The 16,811-nt window shown below is 38.2% G+C and overlaps 3 protein-coding genes and 1 long non-coding RNA gene across 9 annotated transcripts; 3 read left to right on the forward strand and 1 right to left on the reverse strand.

The window, feature by feature from the left end:
- Positions 1-142: 142 nt before the first annotated feature.
- Positions 143-7,528, forward strand: LOC121972116. 5 transcript variants are annotated; one of them, XR_006109313.1, is made up of 5 exons: positions 314-382; positions 1,997-2,154; positions 2,474-2,615; positions 6,178-6,267; positions 7,043-7,528. XR_006109313.1 is itself a non-coding variant. In XM_042523760.1 (3 exons), the coding sequence occupies exon 1, from the start codon at positions 4,145-4,147 to the stop codon at positions 5,102-5,104; it is 960 nt and encodes a 319-aa protein (XP_042379694.1). In that variant the 5' UTR covers positions 4,071-4,144; the 3' UTR covers positions 5,105-6,267; positions 7,043-7,384; positions 7,490-7,528. The 5 variants fall into 5 exon arrangements, 2 of the variants coding, with proteins under 2 accessions (XP_042379694.1, XP_042379693.1); XR_006109314.1 differs by having other exon boundaries at positions 364-382; positions 2,025-2,154; XR_006109315.1 differs by lacking the exon at positions 1,997-2,154 and having other exon boundaries at positions 143-382.
- Positions 6,262-9,988, reverse strand: LOC121972118. The gene is made up of 5 exons (XR_006109318.1): positions 9,919-9,988; positions 9,598-9,828; positions 9,152-9,295; positions 7,015-7,992; positions 6,262-6,475 (listed from the first exon to the last, which is right to left on the reverse strand). It is a non-coding gene; the product is annotated as an uncharacterized LOC121972118 (long non-coding RNA).
- Positions 9,655-13,534, forward strand: LOC121972114 (filament-like plant protein 3). 2 transcript variants are annotated; one of them, XM_042523756.1, is made up of 5 exons: positions 9,655-9,792; positions 10,281-10,476; positions 10,626-12,493; positions 12,635-12,897; positions 13,398-13,534. In XM_042523756.1, exons 1-4 carry the CDS (start codon positions 9,685-9,687, stop codon positions 12,893-12,895), a joined length of 2,433 nt encoding a protein of 810 aa, XP_042379690.1. In that variant the 5' UTR covers positions 9,655-9,684; the 3' UTR covers positions 12,896-12,897; positions 13,398-13,534. The 2 variants fall into 2 exon arrangements, with proteins under 2 accessions (XP_042379690.1, XP_042379691.1); XM_042523757.1 differs by having other exon boundaries at positions 13,356-13,492.
- Positions 13,411-16,578, forward strand: LOC121973015 (putative FBD-associated F-box protein At3g50710). The gene is made up of 4 exons (XM_042524614.1): positions 13,411-14,304; positions 14,372-14,551; positions 14,648-14,975; positions 16,388-16,578. The coding sequence occupies exons 1-4, from the start codon at positions 13,411-13,413 to the stop codon at positions 16,576-16,578; spliced, it is 1,593 nt and encodes a 530-aa protein (XP_042380548.1).
- Positions 16,579-16,811: the final 233 nt, after the last annotated feature.

Raw genomic sequence — 16,811 nt, forward strand, 5'->3', positions numbered from 1 at the left:
TTTAACAATCAGGAAACAGGATATCTATCAAACTAATAAGAGTATTATGTCTCAGGTGACATCATGGATGGCTCTTGACGTCATATACAACTTGCTGTCTCCCGTCCATTAACAAAAGCCGGCTTGAGCGAAGCTTCGGATCTGACAAACTCGGTCGGTTCTAGACCGGGTTGCCCAAGACTTGCGCGTCTAGAACGAAAGTGACCCTCGCTTCATTTACCAACTGCTTACCTGCTTAGTTATTAGTTTCTGCTGGTGGCTCCTGCTCGGTCCCACATGGCCCTCTTTTACTGAGTTACGATCCCCGTCTTCACTTGCATTCCCTCGGCTTCGGAGCTCTCAGCGATCGCTGGCGCTGCCTCGGCTCCGACTTCAAGTCCAGGTACTCTCTCTCTCTCTCTCTCTGTGGACGATTTATTCTCTTTGGATTAGGGTTCCTTGTTTTGGCTTTTCCTTCGATTTGGGATTCAAGCAAATACATTGATTCAACATATGAGTTGCGATAGCAAAAGAAAAAAAAATCATAGTATTAATTGTAATTTCAACCATTTGAAATGCACATTTGGAGTTTTCAGCCCAAGTTCTACTGCAATCTAAACCAAATTTGTTTCTTTTTAGGCTTCAGCTCAGTTTTTAGGGCTTTTCAGCACAACATTTTCTTTTTAGTCCAGTAGTGGAGTAGCTCTTTGTGTCTTACACATCCACTACACATCAATGGAGTTGTAGGACCCTCACATACCCCTTTGCTTCTCTTGCTTGTGTTCTACATTATGAAAAAAAATCTTTGAATTTTAGATAAAATAGTTTGAGAAAAATTCCATAAGAAGAAAACAAAATATGAGAAGATGGCACCAAATAAATGGTTTGCAAGACGATGATGATTGAGGTTGAAAATCAAAAGGGTGGTCCTATGACTTTAGATGTATAATTATATTGCCTTCTTATGGTGACAATTTAGATCCAAGAGAAGGCAATCACATCATAAAATCATTTTTTAATAAACACATAAAATCTATAAATATAATAATTAATAAAATATAGTAATAATGTAGACATTTCATATTCAAAATAAAAGAAAATGTAGGGAGTAGATAAGTTTTATTTTATTTATAAACTTACAATTTACAAGTATAATAAAGAAACATGAATAATTTGATATTTTAAAAGATTCATCAAATCAATATTATGCTTTTAAATTAGTGTAGAATGAATCTATGTAGAGTCTACAAAAAGATGTAATATTAAAAGTGCATGTTGATAAATAATATTAAGGAAAAAAACAAAATTTGAAAATATTTTTTAAAAAAACTTTGTGTGTTCGTAATTCAGGACACAAAAGCCCAAGAATTTGAAAAGACACACCAAAATAAAATAATTGTAATAGATCAATCAATGATTGAATGGATTGAAATTAAAAATTTATTATGAACAAGTAAATTAAAGATTTTGGGACAAAATTAGGCATATGTCACATTCAAATAATAACAACTTATGCATAATCTATAATTTGTTAGTAATGAGGTTTACATCAACTATAATTTGTGTAAAGAAGCATATGAATTTCCTTTTCTTTTATTAGTAAATATATAAATTCATTGATCAAATTTACTTATGCATATTCTATGAATTTTATGAGAATTATTATAAATCCATACTCTCTAAAACAACTTTTGTGAGTATGATACCTGTACATCCGTTAAGTGCACACTCTTAAATGATCTTTACTTGTCCGGGCATCCAAAAATATTCCCGGGAGCTTACAAAATTATCATATTATTTTATTAAATAAAATAAATGTTCAAAATTTAAAGAGTTAGTATTATGATAGTAAAAATAAAATATTAAAAGAGGTCATTTTCAAAATTACCCTATTTATTACCAGAAAATGATATGCTCAAGTAAAAAAATTCAAGGAAAAATTTAAAGATAGACATATAAAATGATGGACTAAAAAAATGAAAATGATTGATTATGACTTTATGTGTATATTGTTTAGCTTTTCGCTCTTTATTACCCGCATATAGCGCCTACCTCCTTCGTTCTTGGGCGGGAATCACTCTTTTCCTGGAGAGGAAAGTCGACGCGTTTGATGCAGATGATCTGCCTTGATTCGATCTGCCTTTCTCTTCAACCGTCTTCTCGTCGATCGATCAGGTAGAGAAGCATTCAGTTTCTGAAATCAAATATCCTATTTTTGTGTGTATTGTGAAGGCCGGATCATCAAAAACTTCGATTTCCCCCCAAAGGGGGGCGATCTTAAGTTCGAAATGTTAGCGATCAGTCAAATTACTCTACGGCTGATCCTGAGTCTGAAGCTGTGATTTTCGATAGGATTTTGATTCCCCCCACCTTTTTGGCCTTTCCTTCGTTTGTTTGGTCTACTTTGCACTCCTATCGGTTTGATTGTCGAATGCCCCAGCACATGTTGATGTTGTCGCTTAGGATTTTGGAGTAACTTTTGTTTTGTCTGAAGGGGCGGCTAACCACTTGGGAGCTTGGTGGCGGTGATCAGCAAAGCAAATTGGTAGGTTGAGGTTGCGAGATGGACCGCCGCAGTTGGATCTGGAGACGGAAATCATCAGAAAAGGAGGGCGGCTGTGAGACCGAGAGCTCAGGTTCTGTATCTTCAGAGAGGTCTTTTTACAATGGTATATGTAGTCTCATGGAAATCTGAAAACGAACTTGTTTTTTTTTTTTCTAATTGTAATTTTGTTGTTTATAATTGTGTTGTGATCAATATGTTGCCAAGCTACTCAACTAGTTTCCACTATACTCTTCATGGTAATTTATTAGCATAAAAAGTCACATAAAAAAAGGAAAAAAAAATCATGATTATATCGAATGGTTTATGTTTTCTTTTGTCTATTTTATTGTTGTAGAATTTTAGATTTCCCATCAAATCTGTAAATAAAGAAATTTTCCATGTTCATTGTAGTTTTTGTGATGTTAAGAACAAGTCTATTTGTTTCCTAAGTTGGCTCCTCTGGATGCATTGTTTCGCTCTTGATTTTTTCTATACACTTCTAGATAAAACAAGCAAACAATGACCAAGCATTTCTACAACTACATGAACCATTCAAGTCATATGAATAGAGATATGGAAGAAAATGAGTGGTATCCAACACTCTAAAAATGATAAAGATAGCATAGTGCAAGCACCATTTGATATTATGGAAATAGGTTTGCTAAAATTGCATTGTCAGATGTTTCAATAAATGAGAATCTGTTCAAGTTTCAAGCTGAAGAAATGAGCTGGTACTGCTTATAAGAACATAACATCTCAATAGAAAATTTCCATAATTTGGTTTTTGACTTGAGAAATTTACCACTAATGTCATCTTCAATCAAGTCACTTTCATATGTGATGCTAGGTGGAGCATTTTAAGCACCTCCATGGCGATTCAGAAGTAAACTGCGGTACAGAGTAGCAAGGTGGATGAACACCATCACCAGTACTAAGAAATCATCGAGAAAACCAACAAAACCAAAAATTCCTGCACAAAGAGCACACATTTTGTTGTTTGAAATGACACGTACCATTGTCGGATTACTAACACTTCTTAACCAACTACGCTTCAGCATCAGTTTCAGGTCCAGCTCCAGCTCTAGCTCTAACTTCAGCAAGGGTGTTGATAAATTCACCAGCCAAGTCTCGTGTTGAGCTGCCTCAACAATGTGCATCATAACTCTAACAACACCATCATAAGATCAAAGACTAAAGAATCGTGGCCATGCAACTGCAATATCGATAAAGAGCTTAAGGACCTCCTGAAGGTAGTCTTCGTCACCAGAATCGATAAAATCGACAAAGGTTCTCATCATGGTATATTCGAGTTCAACAAATAGGATGTTTTCAACAAAAACGAACTTCAAGGAAGTGACAAGGTTGACCGCCACAGATAGTGCAGCGACACGGACATTTGAAGAGGAAGGGTGGGAGAGGGCGGCGAGGAGGAGAGTGCTAAGGGTGGGGAGGTGAGAGACGACGAAGGAGGCGCCGCCAGTGAGGACATAAGCGATCTGGGCAATGATGAGGAGGGCATACTCCTGCAGGCGAGGACGTGCGTCGAAGGCAGCGACAGCGTGAAAGAGGAACGGGAGAAGATCAGGCCAGGTGGAGTCCGGGAGGAGGTAGAGGGCGGAGATGGTGTCGGAACGGGAGAAGATTGCCTTGATTCTTGAATCGGCAGAGCTCGGCCCCTTCGAGTCTTTGATCGGTCAGTTGACGTCCGCGGCGAACGAGCAGCGCTCCCATGCTGAGTCGCTCTTTATCCTCGGTTGCGATCTCCACCCAGACGCCCTAGCCCTAAAGCTCGTTGCCGTCCTCGACGCCTCCCCTGCCCTTGACTTCCGCGCCATGTCCGTCGTCCATCTGCGCATTCTCCTCACCCACCGCGACTCTCGCGGTTCGTTCTGGCTCCGCCTCTCTCCCGCCTCCCAGACCTCGCTCAAGTCCCTCCTCCTCGTCGTCCTCCAGCAGGAGCCCGACCGCTCCACTGCCAAGAAGGTCGCTGACACCATCTCTGCCTTCGACCTCCTCCCGGACTCCACCTGGCCTGATCTTCTCCCGTTCCTCTTTCACGCTGTTGCTGCCTCCAATGTCCGTCCTTGCCTACAGGAGTATGCCCTCCTCATCATTGCCCAGATCGCTTATGTCCTCGTTGGCGACGCCTCCTTCGTCGTCTCTCACCTCCCCACCCTTAGCACTCTCCTCCTCGCCGCCCTCTCCCACCCTTCCTCTTCAAATGTCCGTGTCGCTGCACTGTCTGTGGCGATCAACCTTGTCACTTCCTTGAAGTCCGCTTTTGTTGAAAACATCCTATTTGTTGAACTCGGATATACCATGATGCGAACCTTTGTTGATTTTGTCGATTCTGGTGACGAAGACTACCTTCAGGAGGTCCTTAAGCTCTTTATCGATATTGCAGTTGCATGGCCACAGTTCTTTAGTTTTCGGTCTTATGATGGTGTTGCTAGAGTTATGATGCACATTGTTGAGGCAGCTCAACACGAGGAGGATACACAAGACTTGTCTGGTGAATTTATCAACACCCTTGCTGAAGCTAGAGCTGGAGCTGGACCTGGAGCTGATGCTGAAGCATAGTTGGTTAAGAAGTGTTAGTAATCCGACAATGGTACGTGTCATTTCAAACAACAAAATGTGTGCTCTTTGTGCAGGGATTTTTGGTTTTGTTGGTTTTCTCGATGGTTTCTTAGTACTGGTGATGGTGTTCATCCACCTTGCTACTCTGTACCGTAGTTTACTTTTGAATCGCCATGGAGGTGCTTAAAATGTCCCACCTAGCATCACATATGAAAGTGACTTGATTGAAGATGGCATTTGTGGTAAATTTCTTAAGAGTCAAAAACCAAATTATGGAAATTTTCTATTGAGATGTTATGTTCTTATAAGCAATACCAACTCATTTCTTCAGCTTGAAACTTGAACAGATTCTCATTTATTGAAACATCCGACAATGCAATTTTAGCAAACCTATTTCTATAATATCAAATGGTGCTTGTACTATGCTAACTTTATCATTTTTAGAGTGTTTGATACCACTCATTTTCTTCCATATCTCTATTCATATAACTTGAATGGTTCATGTAGTTGTAGAAATGTTTGGTCATTGTTTGCTTGTTTTATCTGTAGAAGTGTATAGAAAAGATCAAGAGCGAAACAATGCATCCAGAGGAGCCAACTTAGGAAACAAATAAACTTGTTCTTAACATCACAAAAGCTACAATGAACATGGAAAATTTCTTTATTTACAGAGTGATGGGAAATCTAAAATTCTGCAACAATAAAACAGACAAAAGGAAACATAAACCATTCGATATAATCATGATTTTTTTTCCCCTTTTTTATGTGACTTCTTATGCTAATAAATTACCATGAAGAGTATAGGGGAAACTAGTTGAGTAGCTTGACAACATATTGATCACAGCACAATTATAAACAACAAAATTACATTTAGAAAAAAAAACAAGTTTGTTTCTAGATTCCCATGAGACTACATATACCATTGTAAAAAGACATGGAATACTACAGATACCTTCTCTTCTTTCAGTCTCTTTCTTTTCTGCTTTCTATTTCTGGATGGCTTCCTGTCTGAAGCCGAGGAGTTCTCTATATACCTCTTGGGCGACCTTTGCTCTGACTGCTTTTTTGTGAAGGAAATGAAAGGGAAGTGAAATAGGTTAATTGAAGTAAACCTTCTCCTTCTCAAGACTTGATTCACTGCCCAAGATTTGTCGACCACTCAGGTAAGTAATTAGATAGAATCCAAATTTGCTCACCTATTTTATGCTTCGTTTCACCATGATTTGTCATCTTTGATTTCACCTGTATACTGTCAAAAATTGTTTAACTTTGCTGTAACCAGTGGTTGATCTACTTGTGCTTTTTTGTTGCACTTTTCAGTTTGTTCTTTGTCTTCCTCTTTGTTTGCCCAGCCAAAAAAGTGAAACAAGCCTAGCAGAAATTTTATTTGTGATGAACTGATGTGGTAATGTAAAACATCTAGATAAGCTGATATAATCGTGAACATATCATTTTCAACATATTGTTGTTGTGTTTGCCGCTGCCAAATGATTTCGGTAGCACATGCTAGAAGGCTTATTATTTAACTAAGGAATCACCCACATACAAGATAACCACATGCTACACATCTTATATGTAATCCCATGCATATCAATATGAACATCAGTGCACATGTTAATATCTGATTTCCTATAAGTTGTTTGGTTTAGCATTTTTGTTTCATAATGGTTAAATGTACCACTCATTTTCAAATATATCTCATGTTGTATATCTTCATATTGATTCAATTTTTTTGTTCCAAGATATGATAGAACTGAGACAAGTTTTTAACCATATGATGGAGGGATACATTTTCTGATGGTGAGAATGAAGTAATCATTGATAGTGTGGAGAAGTAATGTTTGAAAAACAATGTGCCATCAGCAAAGCCATTAGATTGTAACATGCTAATTGCAGCAGAGCTATGATACCTGTATATTTATTACTTATATGTTGCAGAAATATGAAGCCATCGAGTTCCAATGAGTTTGAACATGTTGTCGAAGCTGTCTGAAGAAACGCCAGTTAATGAGACATCAAGTATGTTTGGCAAAGATCAAACGGTATTTCTGAAAAAGAAAACAAGTTAGTGAAGTTCTTTGATGAGTTCACAAAGATTGGTGTCCCTGAAATGAAGATACTTCAAATGTTTGCTACTTAGTACAAAACAGGGACAGAGTGAAGATCTTCATGGCATGCCCAGTTGATAGAAGGCTCACCTTGTTGGAATTCATGGAGTTGATATGAAAAGCAGTATGCTGAAGGGTCGACAACTTTAGGCTATTGATGCTCAATATACCGGTAGTCAATATACTTTTCTCGTCATGTGATTAAGTAATATGAGCTGATCAGTATCAAATGTCTCAGTTGATATCGTATCCTAACTTTGCTTGCTGTTCTGTTCAGCAATCTGAATCAACTTGTTGGATTTTCACTTCCTGTTCAGTGCCTGAAACAATTGCTCGCGACCGGTCAGTGTTTTTGTAGCTGTGAAGTGCTTAGCTGTAGCATAAATTGTGATATAATTTAGGGTTTGAATTTCATTTGAATGGCCTTCATGCCTTAGGGCACTCAACTCATCACATGTTTAGCTCTTTGTGGCTTACACATCTGAATCAACTTGATGGATTTTCGCATCTGTCGATAGTTGTTCAGTGCATGAAGCAATGATTGTTCGCGACCAGTCAGTGTTCTGTTGCTGTGAAGTACTTAGCTGTAGCATAAATTGTGAAATAATTTAGGGTTTGAATTTCATTTGAATGACCTTCATGTCTTAGGGCACTCAATTCATTGCATGTTTGTGCTCTTTGTGGCTTACACATCCACTACACATCAAAGATAATGGAGGAAATGACCTTTCATGGAGTTGTAGGACCCTCACATACCCCTTTGCTTCTCTTGCTTGTGTTCTACATTATGAAAAAAAATCTTTGAATTTTAGATAAAATAGTTTGAGAAAAATTCCATAAGAAGAAAACAAAATATGAGAAGATGGCACCAAATAAATGGTTTGCAAGATGGTGATTGAAGTGTAAAATTAAAAGGGTGGTCCTATGGCTTTAGATGTATAATTATATTGCCTTCTTATGGTGACAATTTAGATCCAAGAGAAGGCAATCACATCATAAAATCATTTTTTAATAAACACATAAAATGTATAAATATAATAATTAATAAAATATAGTAATAATGTATGCATTTCATATTCAAAATAAAAAGAAAATGTAGGGAGTATACAAGTTTTTTTATTTATAAACTTACAATTTACAAGTATAATAGAGAAACATGAATAATTTGATATTTTAAAAGATTCATCAAATAAATATTATGCTTTAAAATTAGTGTAGAATGAATCTATGTAGAGTCTACAAAAAGATGTAATATTAAAAGTGCATGATTGATAAATAATATTAAGAAAAAAATAAAATTTGAAATATTTTAAAAAAACTTTGTGCGTTCGTAATTTAGGACACAAAGGCCCAAGAGTTTGAAAAGACACACCAAAATAAAATAATTGTAATAGATGAATCAATGATTGAATGGATTGAAATTAAAAATTTATTATCAACAAGTAAATTAAAGATTTTGGGACAAAATTAGGCATATGTCACATTCAAATAATAACTTATGCATAATCTATAATTTGGTTGTAATGAGGTTTACATCAACTATTATTTGTGTAAAGAAGCATATGAATTTCCTTTTCTTTTATTAGTAAATATATAAATTCATTGATCAAATTTGCATATGCATATTCCATGAATTTTATAGAAATTATTATAAATCCATACTCTTTAAAATAACTTTTGTTATCAATATATCAACTAATTATATTTCTTCTATATCATCTCCTACTATTCATTATTCAAATATCATTTGAACATCAGATATATTTTGTACACTTGTATTTTAATTATACATATATATATATATATATATATATATTATTTTATTAAATAAAATAAAACATTTAAAATTTAAAGAGTTAGAATTACGATAGTAAAAATAAAATATTAAAACGGGTCATTTTCAAAATTACCCTATTTATTACCAACATATAGCGCCTACCTCCTCGTTCTTGGGCGGGAATCGCTCTTTTCCTGGAGAGAGGAAATCCGACGCGTTTGATGCAGATGATCGGCTTCGATTCGATCTGCCTCTTCTCTTCAACCATCTTCTCGTCGATCGATCAGGTAGAGAAGCATTCAGTTCCTGAAATCAAATATCTTGTTTTTGTGTGTATTGTGAGGGCCGGATCATCAAAAACTTCGATTTTCCCCCAAAGGGGGGCGATCTTAAGTTCGAAATGTTAGCGATCAATCAAAGTACTCTACGGCGGATCCTGAATCCGAAGCTGTGATTTTCGATAGGATTTTGATTTTTTTTCCCCCCTTTTTGGTCTTTCCTTCGTTTGTTTGGTCTACTTGGCACTCGCTATCGGTTTGATTGTCGAATGCCCTAGCACATGTTGATGTTGTCGCTTATTAGATTTCAGTTCATGGATTTTGGAGTACCTTTTGTTTTATCTGAAGGGGCGGCTAACCACTTGGGAGCTTGGTGGCGGTGATCAGCGAAGCAAATTGGAAGGTTGAGGTTGCGAGATGGACCGCCGCAGTTGGATCTGGAGACGGAAGTCATCGGAAAAGGAGGGCGGCTGTGAGACCGAGAGCTCGGGTTCTGTATCTTCAGAGAGGTACTCCGGTGAACAGGTTAGTTCCATGCCTTGCCCTTTTACCTGTTGCTATCTGTGAGTGTTCAAAGTTAATAGATTGGAAGAACACAGATCAAGCATGCATCAAAGAAACGATCTTTTTGAGGGGAAAAAAGAAAGAGACCAAGCTCAATTTATCCAGTCAAGAAGATTGAGTTACAAGGACATCAATAACTCTGGCTCTTAAAACCTAACAAGTTAATAGATAAGGATTTATGTTCTTTTTATGCATGAAAAAAAAGTCTACCATGAATTTCAAGGTTGTTCCTGTACATAAAATGCACCATGAAAATGATTCTCCACAATCCACATGGATATCTTGATTGAGGTGTCACACTCAAGAGTATAACTTTTCCATAAATCTCTTGGTAGCCATAATTCAGTGGTCCATTAGCTAGATCATGAGTCTTTTATCAAGATAACCGAATTAATGTGATGACTATTAATGCTTTAACCAATAACTGATTTTCTTTATTTGTTTAATAGGAGGCGACAAGGACTTCCTCGATTGGCTCCCCGAAACATGCTCAATTGCCAGAGATTTCTTCGAAGGATGTTGATCACGAAGTTGATGAGACTACAAAAATTTTGAATGACAAGCTATCTTCTGCCCTTTTGAACATTTGTGCCAAAGAAGAATTGGTCAAGCAGCATGCTGAAGTTGCAGAAGAAGCTGTTTTAGGTATCTTACCCGTCTAAACGTCTCATTACACTAGTATCTGAATGCAAATAATTAGATATGTTTGAAGCCTGCTCGCCGATGTCTTCTGTATGTTAGACAAATTTGTGGATTGATTGATGGCAAGCTTGCTTCTATTTCTTGCTTGCCAGGTTGGGAAAATGCTGAAAAGGAAGTTTCAATTTTGAGGCAGCAGCTTGAAGATGCATTAAAGAAGTGTTCATCCCTTGAAGATAAAGCTACTCATCTCAATGCTGCCCTGAAAGAATGTGTCAGGCAGCTTCGGCTAACAAGGGAAGAGCAAGAGCAGAAAGTCCAAGATGCCATCCTCGGGAAAACTCATGAATGGAAATTTGAAAAATCAGAACTTGAGCTTCAGCTTATCGAGTTGCAAGCTCAGATGGAAGCTAAAATTGAAACTTCAACCTCCTTTGAATATGATCTTTGCTCAGAAATCGAAGACCTCAAGAAGGAAAATTCTGCCCTCAAGGCTGATCTTGCTACCCTTACTGAGAATCTTCACATGAGAACACTAGAATTGGAATTAAGCACCAGAACAGCGGAAACAAGTAGTAAACAGCATTTGGATAGCATAAAGAAACTGGCAAGACTTGAAGCTGAGTGTCATAAGTTACGAGCTGCAGCACATAAATTGTCATCAGCTAACAAGCACAAATTCATTTCTACCTCGCAGTGTGTTGAGTCTGTCACTGATAGCCAATCAGATGCAGGAGAGAGGCAGTTAAGTTTAGATCATGAGCAAAGTGGTTCAGATTCATGTGCATCAGCTCTAATATCAGAGCTTGATCAGTTCAACAAGGAAAAGGATAGTCCAAGAAGTCTTAATACAGCTGTAGAAATTGGCCTAATGGATGACTTCCTTGAGATGGAACGACTTGTTGCGTTGCCAGAGGTTGACCATGGAAGTTACAGCCCTGATAATGATGCTGATTCAGATCGTACTGTTGCTGGAAAGCACTCTTCACGAAACGAACTTGAAGCTGTTCATTTACATACAACTGAGTTGGAGGAGACGATTGAGAAGATGAAATCTGAGAAAGTTGAAATGGAAAGGTCTTTAGCTGTAACAAACGATCAGCTGAAGGATACATGTATGCAACTGATGGCAGCTGAAGGTAAGATAGTTGTGTTGCAAAGGCAGCTCAATTTGATTAATGGGGAGAAACATGTGTTTGAATTAGAATTAGAGGCGGCCGAAGGTAAGAATAATGAACTGGAACTTCAGCTTGAATTAGCACATACAGAAAACCACAACTTATGTGAAAGAATAACCTCATTAGATAAAAACTTTGATGAAGAGAAGAAATTATCTTCCAAATTGAGAGTGCGGTGCCAAAAAATGGAAGCAACAGAAGCAAAGAGGAACAAAATGCAACTTCAACTTGAGTCAGCATTTGCTGAAATTATAGAACTGAGGGGAAAGGTTAGATTGTTGGAACAAGTTGTCGAAGAAGAGAAAAAATTGTCTACAGAACTAGCATCTAGGTGTTCGAAAATAGATGTATTGAAACAAAAGAAAGAGGAATTGGAATGGGAGCTTGAATCAACAAATTTGGAGCTTTGTAAGCTACATGAGAAGGTTGATCTAATTGAAAGGAAACTCAAGGAGGAGAAGGCATTTTCGTCCGGACTTTTGATCAAGTATGAAACTACAGAATTGACAAATGTAAGGAACAAAGAACTGGAGCATCAACTTTCTTCCAAAGATCTAGAACTAGTCATGTTACAGGAGAAGGTGAATATTCTGGAAGATAATGTTGAGAAGGAGAGGGCAAAGAGAAGCGAGTTGGTTTTGCAACTTGAGTTAGCCCATAAAGAAGTCGGGAACCTCCATGAGAAGCTGGGCACCTTAGAAAAGCAAATGGAAGATGAGAATGCGGCAGAATCCAGAGATCATGCATCAAAATACCACATATTGGAGAACCAACTCCAGATCAAGCAGCAAGCCACTAAATTCTATTCATCTGCAACCTCTAATGAGAAGCCAATAGTTACACAGGTAGTGCAGTTGCATCATCATAATTTGTTCAGTTCATTAGGATTGCTTATATCTTATTCTAAAAACTGCATGATTGCACCAATTATGTTCTCTGCTCTTCCTAGCTAGAGAATTTCTTCAGCATTCTTACTATGTCAACAGGATAAAGGGATTGTGCCGGACGTCGAAAAGCTCGCTGAGTGCCAAAAAACAATAGCGTCCCTCAACCATCAGTTAAAATTGCTGTCAAATTTTGATGAGTTCATGCTTGAAACAGACAAGCCAGAGTCCCCCAATGGAGAATTTAGTGCATCTCTACCCAATACCGAACAGACCGGCAACCTAAAGCTGTCGACATCCTTAGCTGGGCAACCAGAATTTTCATGTCCGTCTAGAAAAGATTGTGTCACAGAAATTCTATAAAGGTACATAGCATTGTTGATATAATAAATCAACTTTTTTTTGCTTTAGTATACTGTCAAGATGTATCTAATAGGTCTTAATTGACTAGTTCAGGAATCAGGAGTTATTTTACCTTTTTTTATGGCCATTGGATCTAAATAGTTTATTATTATTATTATTATTATTATTTTTAATTGTAATATGATCTCGCGGCTTTAAAAGGATATTTAATATTTTATTTGGTTAAATATCATTAAAAAATATTTACTATTTAAATTAAAAGGACTCTTAAATAAAAGAGTAATTATTCTTTCTTTCTTTCATCCTTCTATTACATTAGGAAAAATATTATTCTATTTTTTTCTTTTATTAAAAATCATTACTCAAATTCTTTTATAGAAATATCTGTTCGGTTTGATATTGTCGGGGGTTTCCTTAATTTTCTGGGTCAAATTATTTTGCTATAAATATATATGTCTAGAGATGGCGGCCTCTCATACCTTTAACGCCGCCGCCGCCGCAGCCTCCCTATCTTCATGGACGAATTGAGTAACAGCCACCGCCGCCACCTGCAATCGGAATTAGGGGAAGAAGACGACTACCTGAGTAATCTCCCGGACGAGCTTCTCCGCCACATCCTCTCCTTCCTCCCCACCCTCGACTCCATCCGCACCTCCGTTCTCTCCCGCAGATGGCGTCACGTCTGGACTTGCGTTCCCGTCATCGACTTCTCCGACTTCGAACTAGAACCCAGCATCATGAAGCGCTTCATGGCTTCCCTCGGCGCAGGTGAATCTGTTTCTCGTCTTCACCTCACCGGAGACAGCATTGATGATGAAACTCCCGTCTATGACTCAGTCAAATATGCCAAATCTCACGATGCCCGGCACGTGTCTCTCCTCCGGTTCCTCTTCGAGCATTGCCGCCATCCTCTTTTCGACCTTCTGTTCGATTGGCCATCGCTCGAGTCGCTGAATCTGCAAGTCATCTACTTTACGAGTATCACATTATCCAAATGCATCTTCAGATTGAGCAATCTCAAGACGCTTTCCCTCTCACTCCCTGAAATCACAATTCGAAACGAGGGCTTGGCGAAGCTACTCTCCGGCTGCCCTGTTTTGGAAGAACTATTATTAACTGTAAAATATCACTGGGGCGAACTCATTCAAATAGAAGCTCCAAATCTTCTCCGATTGACTCTGATTCCTACTCCATGGAAGCTTCAAATCAATTGTCAGAAACTCGAATATCTAAGGCTAAAGCCCTATTTCAATTTGATGTACTTGCATGTCCAAGCACCCTCCTTGATCTCTGTTGCATTATACAGTATTTGGCGCTTTAGAACATTTGCTCAGGCGGTATGCGATGTCACTGCGGTAACACTAACTGTGTCGGCTGAATGTCTTCCAGGCACGACTCCTAAATTCCAGGTACGTTTTTGGTATATTTTAGAACGAATTATGCAGATGTTATACTGAGTATTTTTGTTTGTGTCAGACACGACTCCTAGATTCCTGGTACGTTAAGGCCGTCGTCCAAGGATTTCCCATCTTTCACAGACTGCTCAAGTTGAAGATCAAGATGGATGTCGCGGATCAATTCAGCCTGGACACCGTATCTGATCTTCTTCGATGCACACCGAATCTGCAGTCGCTCGTTTTAACCGAGTGCGAAAAGGTTTGAGTTTGGGATACTGATTTTGAAGAAGCATTGGCGATGCAATTTCTTTAGCCAATTGACCGATCATCTCTTTTTACCATTTTTCAATTTCAGCTACCGTGTTGTGAGGATTTGGAAGAGTGGGGGTGTTCATCATCAAGGTTTAATGGTGGGCCCTTTGAGGATTTGGAAAGACTGTTGAGAAATACCAACAGTGAAGAACTTCGATCCGTGATTCTGAAGACGCTATCAGAGACAGTGCCAGCATGGGTGATTAATGAGCCCTTTGAGGATTTGGAAAGGATCTCCGTGAATATCAAGAGTGAACTTAGATCTGCATTTATGAAGATGTTATCAGAGGGAGTTTCAGCATGGGAGAGTTCATTATCAAGGGTTAATGAGCCCTTAGAGCATTTGGAAAGGATCTCGGTGAATATCAAGAGTGAAACAATTCGATCCTCGTTTCTGAAGATGCTATCAGAGAGAGTTTCAGCATGGGATCGAGTGGCAATCACCTACTAAATTTTGATATGTTAATAGTACTGATTAGGTTAACTTTGGGACGATGCAATAATCCAATGTATGCTGAAGTTATCACTAATTCATCTTGATTCTAAGTATAAATGAATGATTAAGAAAATCTTATTGACTTAATCGATGAAAAACAACTCATCATGACAACTCTCAAGATATATCTGATAGTCTTTTTCCTGACGAATAATTAATCAGTGTAGTCTTAATATCATAAGATTTGGTGGTCGAATGGAAAAGATTTATAATATCGTAACGGTTCTGTTGCTTGGCCTACAACTTTTATTATTATTATTATTATTATTATTATTATATTAGAAAAAGTATTACTTTGATTGTTTTTATAAAAAAAATATAATTGTTTTTGTTTACATTGCGTTTACGATCTATTTGTATTAATTAGTTTCGTGTGTTTACTACCACGTCGTATTTTTTTATGGAAAAAAATATTATTTTAATTTCTATCCTTTTTATATACTTTTTTACAAGTTTTTTTCCAGATATATTTAAAGTTAGAGAAGATTTTATTGTATCCATCCCGTGTGAGCCTCGGTGGTGCCCTCATTGTACTTCTGGAAGCTTCGCGGAGACGCGTGTCGATCAATGGTTCCGAGCCCACCACTCTAACGGTTCTGAGCCGACTTGGACCTAGGGTTGTAAACGAGTCAAACCGAGCCGAGCTTTGGGGTGTTCAAACTTGTTTGATAAGATAATCGAGTCGAACTTAAAATGAACCAAGCTTTTGAAATGAGTGTTCAAGCTTTACTTGGTTTATTTTTTATGAGTTTGAGCTTGTTTGAAGTTTGGCTTGAGCTTGGTTCGTTTAGATGTTATCAAACTCTCAATTCAAGCTTGGCTTAAGCTTGACTTAGGCTTGGTTCGAGTTTGGCTTGAGCTTGGTTCATTTAAATGTTATCAAGCTCTCAATTCAAGTTTGTTTGATTGTTTAAAACTTTTAATTATTTGATTAGTTATTAAGATTGATAATTTAAATTTATTTATTTTATTTTATTATTTATTTAGCATATTGAAAGAGTTTTATTAATAAATATGGTTCGTGAACATTGTTCACGAATGTTGTTCACGAGCATTGTTCATGAGCTGAACACATATGTGTTCAAGCTTGTTTGTTTCGCTTAACGAGCTGTTCAAGCTTGTTTGTTTAATTAATCTTATGTATATTGAACGAACATAAACAAGCTCTTACCAAGCCGAACACCAAACTTGCTCACGAACGCTTGGTTCATTTATAGCCCTACTTGGACCTCAAGTTAACACCCCACATTTCCTTCTTCAGTTCTTCTTCCTTTCGTCCTTCGGCAGCGTCAGAAGCAGAAGAATGGATCAGCGGCAGCAGCAGCATGGAGTCCGGCCCCTTCGAGTCTTTTATCGGTCAATTGATGTCCACGGCGAACGAGCAACGCTCCTACACTGAGAGGCTCTTTGAGCTCTACCGCGAACGCCACCCGGACGCCCTCGCCCTAAAGCTCGCTGCCGTCCTCCAAGCCTCTTAGACTTCTGCACCATGTCTGTCGTCCTTCTCCGCAGTCTCCTCACCCCCGCGAACCTGACGCTCCGTTCTGGCCCCGCCTCCCAGACCTCTCTCAAGTCCCTCCTCCTCGCCGTCCTCCAGCAGGAGCCCGACCGCTCCACTGCAAAGGTCGCCGACACCATCTCCGCCCTTGCAATCTACCTCCTCTCGAACTCCACGTGGCCTGATCTTCTCCCGTTCCTTTTTCACCCAGAT

This window comes from Zingiber officinale, chromosome 4A, assembly GCF_018446385.1.
Source record: "Zingiber officinale cultivar Zhangliang chromosome 4A, Zo_v1.1, whole genome shotgun sequence".
Taxonomy (NCBI): Eukaryota; Viridiplantae; Streptophyta; class Magnoliopsida; order Zingiberales; family Zingiberaceae; genus Zingiber; species Zingiber officinale.

Excerpts from the sequence above, each read along its gene's own strand:
- LOC121972114 (XM_042523756.1), top strand. The coding sequence starts at position 9,685 with ATGGACCGCCGCAGTTGGATCTGGAGACGGAAGTCATCGGAAAAGGAG. Across the intron at positions 10,477-10,625 it reads TGCAGAAGAAGCTGTTTTAG|GTTGGGAAAATGCTGAAAAG; the intron begins GTATCTTACCCG and ends CTTGCTTGCCAG. Across the intron at positions 12,494-12,634 it reads AGAAGCCAATAGTTACACAG|GATAAAGGGATTGTGCCGGA; the intron begins GTAGTGCAGTTG and ends CTATGTCAACAG.
- LOC121973015 (XM_042524614.1), top strand. The coding sequence starts at position 13,411 with ATGGACGAATTGAGTAACAGCCACCGCCGCCACCTGCAATCGGAATTA. Across the intron at positions 14,305-14,371 it reads GCACGACTCCTAAATTCCAG|ACACGACTCCTAGATTCCTG; the intron begins GTACGTTTTTGG and ends TGTTTGTGTCAG. Across the intron at positions 14,976-16,387 it reads GATCTCGGTGAATATCAAGA|CGTCAGAAGCAGAAGAATGG; the intron begins GTGAAACAATTC and ends GTCCTTCGGCAG.
- LOC121972116 (XM_042523759.1), top strand. The coding sequence starts at position 4,145 with ATGGTGTCGGAACGGGAGAAGATTGCCTTGATTCTTGAATCGGCAGAG.